Here is a 7,321-nt window from a genome sequence, read left to right as displayed (position 1 = left end):
ACACACACACACACACACACACACACACACACACACACACACACGGTTTTCAGTAATTAAGATACTATGCATCTCTCTGTTATCAGCAGCTTGATAATGAAAATGTGATTTAAAGGAATAAAAGCTTTATTACAATAACAAAATGCAGCAGTTATTAAACATAAATTGAGACTTGGCAGAATCACAAGAAACAATATTGCTATTGTCACTCTTTGCATGCCTTTGTTTGTAAAGTGTAACTTCAATAAGCTTGGCTGAAGATGATTTTGTGGAGGAAGAAACACCACTTTAATTTTTGATATTTTAAGACCAATAGGCAGAGTGGTACGTCTAATTTTGCAAGTCCTTGGACCGTTTTTATTTGTCATTTTTAAAAGGAAGGTTCTTACTCCTCCCACATCTTTGTGTACCACACGACTGCATCACAAGAAGAACACTGATCTTAAGCGATCTCCGTCTGTGACACTCACCATGGCGAAGGACTGCGGGGACAGCGGGCCGTCTGATTGGCTGCTGGGTGCTGGTGGAGGAGCAGGAGGGGGAGGAGTCTGCTGGCTACCCGTGGAGATCTTCAGACTGGCTATCAGCTCCTCAAACTCAGACGAAGCCTAAGGGGGAGAAATATGTGAAGGTTCCACCGTCGATATAAATCAGTAGATGCAACATTACGTTACGCCATTACCTGTGTATGTTTTCAATCACATTCAACGAGTCAGTACAGAGTAGATTTAGGTTTATTTTTGTCAAATAAAAAGAGTTAGTCAAGTAGGTGACTTGACCAGCTGAGTTCTCAGTCAAAGTTAGCACAGATTGCTATCATAAACAGCAAACAGTGCTTACTGCTAGCTACACTAACTTTGCTCAGAGGTAACATTAACGTCACATGTTCACCACATCTAACTAACCCCAAATCAATCCAAGCATTACCAATCTCCATTGAGTAAAGCTATATAACCCACGTCTTCAACAGGTTCAGTAATCCAGTCGGAGAAAGGACATTTGTCCATCAGCAGTTCACATCAAGCAAGAAATGGAGGTACATTCTTATGATGTTTTTGAAATGATCGTCATTGTGACGAGTCCATCAGGAGTTCTGCTGAAGGCGTTAACCTTTCCAATCAAAAATGTATTCATTAAAACAACTCATTTACAGTTAGCGAGGCTCTTCAACCGCTCCTCATTATCAAATCAAAACCATGTTGGTTGACCGGAAATTGTGACTCAATTTTTGACATGAATGTATGACAGCAGATGCGTTTGTGTCTGATTGTAACTGCCTGCATATAGTTCATAATATTGAATCTATTTGGGATTTCTACATCAAATATATTCCTGAATGAAGAATACCAAAGAAAGTTTTCACATATTAAGTTCAGACAAATTAAAGCAATTAGTGTCTGCAATATAAAATGCACAATTATGAGATGATGATCATCATCATGATTGAAAGCATGATGTGTTATAAAATATTAATATAAAATCTAAATCTTTGGTTTTTTTTTTGTCATTGAAGACTGGCTCACTTTCACCATACGTTCCAATTACAGCAAGTTAAAAACTGGACCCATATGTCATAAAGAACAATAGGTTCAAAAGGAGATTAAAAGTGTGTGTGTACCTTATTGGCTGTGCTCTGTGGGGGGAAAAGGGAGTTGGCGTCTTCATTTTTCTTCAACAGTCTGATTCCGGTAACTGGGACCTGCAAAGTACACACAGCAACAGTATTCCAGCCACATATTCACACACATGTAAATATAACAGATCTGCATCCAATACAATCATGCAAATACAGCTCAGTGAATACACAAACACACATAAACCATCTATGGATCTCTAGTTCTACAGCAGTCTCTATAAATAGACATTGATCCACACATGCAGCTCAGAGCCGGTGACCTGACATGTTGCAGTGTTGTGCTTTGAGCATTCTCTGACATGTGCATACTTACGGCATTGTTGGACTGCTGGTTCTTCCCCTGTTGGACAAGTCCTTCCTAGAGTTGGAAACACACGGTTGTTTTATTTTATGCTTTAACACACTCAGTCACATCTTTAAGAGTCCGTGGAAGACGGTCCATTCAGCTAAAATCCCACAGAGACAGAAACCTTTTGAATTACTTGTTTATCAGCACAGCTGTACTTTTCACATCTGGAACTAGCTGCGTATGTCTTGACCTTCACCTGTGTGGTTCTGGTGAACACGTATGCTGCATCGCTGATACAGACTGAAAACACGCTGCTAGGGAAAGTGATCATCTTAAGGTGAATAATGGTTAGTGTTCGGTTTCATCTATGGAAGCAACATTATGTTCCATTTGATTAATAAAACATGCCCACATTTTACACAATATAGAACGATCTCATGGAGAAAATCACTGCTCGCAAGTTGCAAACCACAACAACTAAGTTACAGAGAGGGCCAGCACCATGGTGCCATATTAGTCTTTTGTCATTCTCAATATTAAAAACAAACGCCTCCATACTCTCTCACACAGACATACATTGTGCCAATGAGCAGGAGGGTTGAGAGGAGGACCAGAGTTCTGCAGAGACTGCCACACGTTGTTGTACTCCTGCAGAAGTGGAGAGACACACAAAATAAGAAGCTGCATACATTTGTAAGATCACATGGTTAAAATGGGCGATACACAAAGAAGACCTTCCACTTACCTTGGCCTGTTGTTTCTGGATGGGACCCTTAGAGGGAGAGCTCCTGTTGCCCTGGGAGGCTGCCTTCCCCCCACTGTGTTTATTGTTATGCTGCAGGAGTGGAGAGGTGGAATAGAGAAAGAAATGGCGAGGTGAGACACAAAATAATACATTTTTAAAATATAATGACTAAAAAACGAAACACTGCGTGTTTGCGTGGGGCCGGGCTCCAGCCTTACCTGTGCCGGTGTAAAGGGGGAACGTGGAGAGTGGTTCAGACCGGGCGGCTGCCGTTGGGAGTTGAAGTTGGCGGCTGTGGTCGGCTGAGGTTTGATGATGGCGGTGAGTTTTTGGGAGTTGTGATCCACTCGCGCTCCGTGGGAAAAGTTAATGAGAGCGCAGGGGGGGAGGCGGTAACCACGAGGGGACGCACACCTGAAGAGGGAGGAGTCATATGTCTGGGTCACAAATCATGCTGGTGTAGAGGGGGAGGCTTTTACTTATACACCAATATATTACACGACTCTGAGCAATAATCACACTGCAGATGTGATTACCTGATGTTGAGACCTCCAGCAAATTCGTCATCAAAGATCACTTCGTAGAGAACCTCTGCCTCACGCTCCGCTGAAGGCACAAAGACAGACACAATGTAAAGGTGTGGGGACTCTTCATAGTGTCTCCTTTAGAACATGGACGCTGTAACAGTATGAAGAAGTCCTAACCTCCTTTGATGCCGATGACTGTTCCCCTGAGCCCCAGAGGGACGGAGAAGCTCTCCCTGGTGTTGATGACTCTGTCGAACAGGCGATACTCTGAATCCGGGTCTGGAACCACCCCCTGCTGCTGTGCCAAGGGCTACACACACACACACACACAACAAAATGGAGAACAAAATTAAAATACGGAATATTAGTGGACCATTTTTCCCGTTCAAAAACATTCACATCCAGGCCGACACAAATATCTGTGTTCCGCTCATTCCACCGTCACACGATCATCAACTCAGTAACGTCATTGTTGCTTTCACTAATATTTAACACGCAGGAGACGAGCTCGATATTAAATGTGCCACACTGGTGGAAAACGTACAATGTGGTCATATTTCCTCTGGGTGGCTCCAAAGCAGCATGCACAGTAAATGCTGAGCTTCATTGGTCTTCATGTGTTTACAATACTTCATACATGGCCTTCAAGGTCATTAATAATAATAATAATAAAAATAGGTGTTGTAAATGTTGGCATGTCGAGTGAAGTACTTTGGGTGGTTAGAAGACTAGCAAAGCGTCCTATGAAAGCCCGTTTACCATTTCAACATTTCAACCAACAGCCCAAAACCAAAAGACATTTAATTCACAATCACAGAAGATAACTCTCACCTCTGAGAAGCTGGAATAAGACAATCTTTGGCTTTTTGTGCTTGAAAAATTAGCTACATAACTATTTAAATAATTAAGTTTCAATTTTTAAATAGTAAATAAATTATTTTTCGTTGACAATTTATGAATTTTTTTAAATAGGGATGGAAATATTTAAATATGTTCTATCTCTTCATTTCTTACAAAACGCAAAGCTAATCCTTTCACATGTGATTGTCAGAAGGCAAATATAAAAAAAGAACACTAAGGACAAACATTCATTTATCAGCTTATCAACATCTTCGTTGTAACATTGAGTATTATTTTTAAAACAAGTATGATGTCAATGACTCGTTTTAAAAATGTGCACTTTTCCAACTCTTCTCGACTCTCACGAGGCCCGATTTAAAAGATCTAACAGCAATGTGAACACAATCTAAGTTACTTGTGAGATCTTTCATGACGCGTGCAGGAAGTCAGCCAAAGATGAAAAAAAGTGCAGTAAACATAGTTCAAAACTGCACCAGAGGAAGCTTGATGTGCAATTTCCCAGCATGCCACCAGGGGATTTACCAATATACACATATGATACACACGACATATTCAGGCAAAAAGCACTCACCCTGAAGAGGAGATGAGGCTTGACTGTCACACGGACCTTCTTGGTGCTCTTCTTCACCTGAGAGAGCGAGACAGAGAGAGGGGTGAGTTCACACCTCTGATGGAGTAACAGGAGGAGGCGTGCTGTAGTCTGAGCTCGTTTGAATGTGTGTCACCGTCACCTTGGCTTTCTCCACCGCCTCCTCGATCCTCTCCACGATGGCAGAGTCCAGCACCTGTAGGTCACATGACGTCCTGCCGATGGAGCTCACCGGGTGACCTTTCAACCACGAGGTGATCTCAGCAACCTTCTCCGCCCTGTGGGGGGAGTCAGTATTAAGAGATCATCAATGAGTGCCCCGTCCTTTCAGGGAATAAACCAAGTTACAATTTGTTCAAACTGAAAAACGTTCAATAGAGGTACAGCAGGAAGAAATGACCTGAGCTTATTTAGGTTGCAGTTCCTCTATTTCTTTATCTGACAGACACATATTTAGGCTCTTCCTAGCCATGCTGCAATTTATATCATTATGTAACCCACAATCACAAGAGATATAACAAAATACTACAGTGTGTGTGTGTTTACCCATTCTGGTCCTCTGCAGGCCAGATGTCATCTTCATAGAAAACATCGTCGTGACTGTTTCTGGACACTAAGTTGAATACTTCAGAAAATCTAGAAAAGCATAAAAAATAAATAGTATAAAATGTTGAAATATCAGAATCAGAATCTGTTTATTGCCAATGTATGTTGCACATACAAGGAATTTGTCATGGCAGGTGGTGCATAACATTAAACAATAGCATTAAACAATCAACAATCAACACAGTGCAAGAAATAGAAACATTCAAATTTACAAAAGAATATAAAATAAAGTGCACAACAAACAGAGAACAGTACTATAAACAAGTATGATGAAGTGTAATGTAAAGTGTCAAGTGTGTTAAATACACTGACTCTGGATCAGTAGCTCATAAAACCCTACTTCTAGAAACTCTAACGATCCCGTTCATGTTTCTTTGGTTTACCTGTCGAGGTATTCGGCCAGCAGCTCCTCCACAGCAGCAGAGTAGAGCCACTCCTTTTCGGTTCTCTTCGTGTATCCAGGAACCTCCTCGTTCTTCTTGTTGAACTTCAGGTTGAGGCCAACGTTAGCTTTCTGCTCCCCACAGGGGCTGAGAAGAGTGAAGGGGAAACATTGGTGCACACAAGGACAGCAGGGGAAATACAGTTCTGACCAGTGGAACTAACAAAACACTTTACTACACAACAGGCAGTTTTTTAAACTACAAATATGCCTCTGCCAAACAGTCGTGTGGCAGTTTACATGTCTGTCCAAAAGGTCCTCAATTTTATCCCATCAGGATAAATATCAAAAATATAACTCTTTAGGTTTCTGCCTGGGAGAGTGAAGGTAGCTGTCTAGAATGGTCACTTCAGATTTAAACAGGCCATGAAAGTGTAAATTCTTACATATTAAAAAAGAAAGAAAAAGAAGATGTAAATGTGAGAACAGCAAAAGGTAAATCTTGTGTGTCCTAACTTGAACCACTCACTTCTTCTTAGAGCCTCTGCCGATGAAGATGCTTCCTGAGAAGCGGGACACGAGGTAGCTGGTGATGCCGAGACGAGATGCCAGAAAGTATCCGGGACTGTACTTCACACAGTACTTCTATAAAACAAAAACACGTGAGGCACAAATGGAAAGTATTCTCACAATCGACACCATTTCTCAATGGAATCGCACGACAGTGCGTCTCTTACATGCTGATTGTGAATCAAGGGCTCCAGCTGTGGCTCGTGCGGCACGTTGAAGACGACTCGCACCCGGCCGTCTTTAATGACGTCGCTCGAGTCTTGAACCTGTTGGAGTAGTAAGAGAGATGGTGATTCAGAAGGAGACATTTCGATAAGCCAACGCGTTCCACTAATGAGAAAGTGCTGTGAGCAGCACTTACCTCGCCCATGGCACCGTAGTACGGGTTCCCCACCATGAAGACAGTGGTTGCCGGAGGAAAGAGCTCGTCTAAGCTCGTGAAGCAGGTCAGAGACGAGTAGAAGGCCTCAATGTCCTGAAGAGACCACAGCAAACGTGGAATATGAGTCTTCAGCATTATCAGTCAACGAGGTGTCTATGTGAATGTGCACCAATATCAATATCCCTCATTCTACTGTGTCTCTATAATATATCACTGGCTTTCAGATCACACTGCTCACATAGTTGGTCGGATGTTTGTTTCTTCTAAGCCTCAACAATTGCCTTTTAACAGATTTAATGGATAGAACATCTTGAAGTAAACTGAGTGGAAATAAGTACCTAGGAAATAAAAACAATGAATATATTATTACAGCCAGTGAAAAGTGCATCTTTAAATGTGTGATACATCTGGAATCAATATTAACACTTGCCCATACATTTTTATTAAGAACATTAAAATAACCCTTCTGGGGAAAATGTAGAGTAAAGAATATACAATATAAAGTTGTCCAGCTTCCTTCAAACAAGAACTATCTCCAAAATCAAAGCAATCATCTCCCGGGCTGAGCTGAATAACTTATTCTTGCTTTTATCTTCTCAGGACTTCAGTACTGCAACTCCCTCCTCTCTGGTAGCGACCTAAAGCCATCAGGGCAGGTGGGCTTGTTTTAACCATCAGGGCAGGTGGGCTTGTTTTAACCATCAGGGCAGGTGAGCTTGTTTTAACCATCAGGG

At 41.8% G+C, this 7,321-nt stretch overlaps 1 protein-coding gene across 2 annotated transcripts in view; it reads right to left on the bottom strand.

Annotated features, from left to right (window-relative positions):
- Positions 1 to 7,315, bottom strand: part of LOC116398334 (5'-3' exoribonuclease 1-like) — an 8,164-nt gene extending 849 nt beyond the window's left edge. For both annotated transcript variants that reach the window (XM_031874547.1, XM_031874548.1), the window contains exons 1-15: positions 6,567 to 7,315; positions 6,373 to 6,471; positions 6,165 to 6,280; positions 5,637 to 5,783; positions 5,194 to 5,283; positions 4,790 to 4,925; positions 4,630 to 4,686; positions 3,375 to 3,507; positions 3,207 to 3,276; positions 2,889 to 3,084; positions 2,671 to 2,760; positions 2,502 to 2,573; positions 1,950 to 1,994; positions 1,619 to 1,699; positions 471 to 608 (exon numbers count right to left, since the gene is read on the bottom strand). In XM_031874547.1, the coding sequence (XP_031730407.1) occupies positions 471 to 608; positions 1,619 to 1,699; positions 1,950 to 1,994; positions 2,502 to 2,573; positions 2,671 to 2,760; positions 2,889 to 3,084; positions 3,207 to 3,276; positions 3,375 to 3,507; positions 4,630 to 4,686; positions 4,790 to 4,925; positions 5,194 to 5,283; positions 5,637 to 5,783; positions 6,165 to 6,280; positions 6,373 to 6,471; positions 6,567 to 6,722 (1,626 nt within the window). In that variant the 5' untranslated portion in view covers positions 6,723 to 7,315. The remainder of the gene's footprint in view (positions 1 to 470; positions 609 to 1,618; positions 1,700 to 1,949; positions 1,995 to 2,501; positions 2,574 to 2,670; positions 2,761 to 2,888; positions 3,085 to 3,206; positions 3,277 to 3,374; positions 3,508 to 4,629; positions 4,687 to 4,789; positions 4,926 to 5,193; positions 5,284 to 5,636; positions 5,784 to 6,164; positions 6,281 to 6,372; positions 6,472 to 6,566) is intronic.
- Between the last annotated feature and the right edge of the window lie 6 nt (positions 7,316 to 7,321).

The sequence above is a fragment of the Anarrhichthys ocellatus genome, unplaced genomic scaffold, assembly GCF_004355925.1.
Source record: "Anarrhichthys ocellatus isolate YVR2014 unplaced genomic scaffold, GSC_Weel_1.0 scaffold82, whole genome shotgun sequence".
Classification (NCBI taxonomy): Eukaryota; Metazoa; Chordata; class Actinopteri; order Perciformes; family Anarhichadidae; genus Anarrhichthys; species Anarrhichthys ocellatus.
This window is presented reverse-complemented; position numbering and strand designations above follow the sequence as displayed.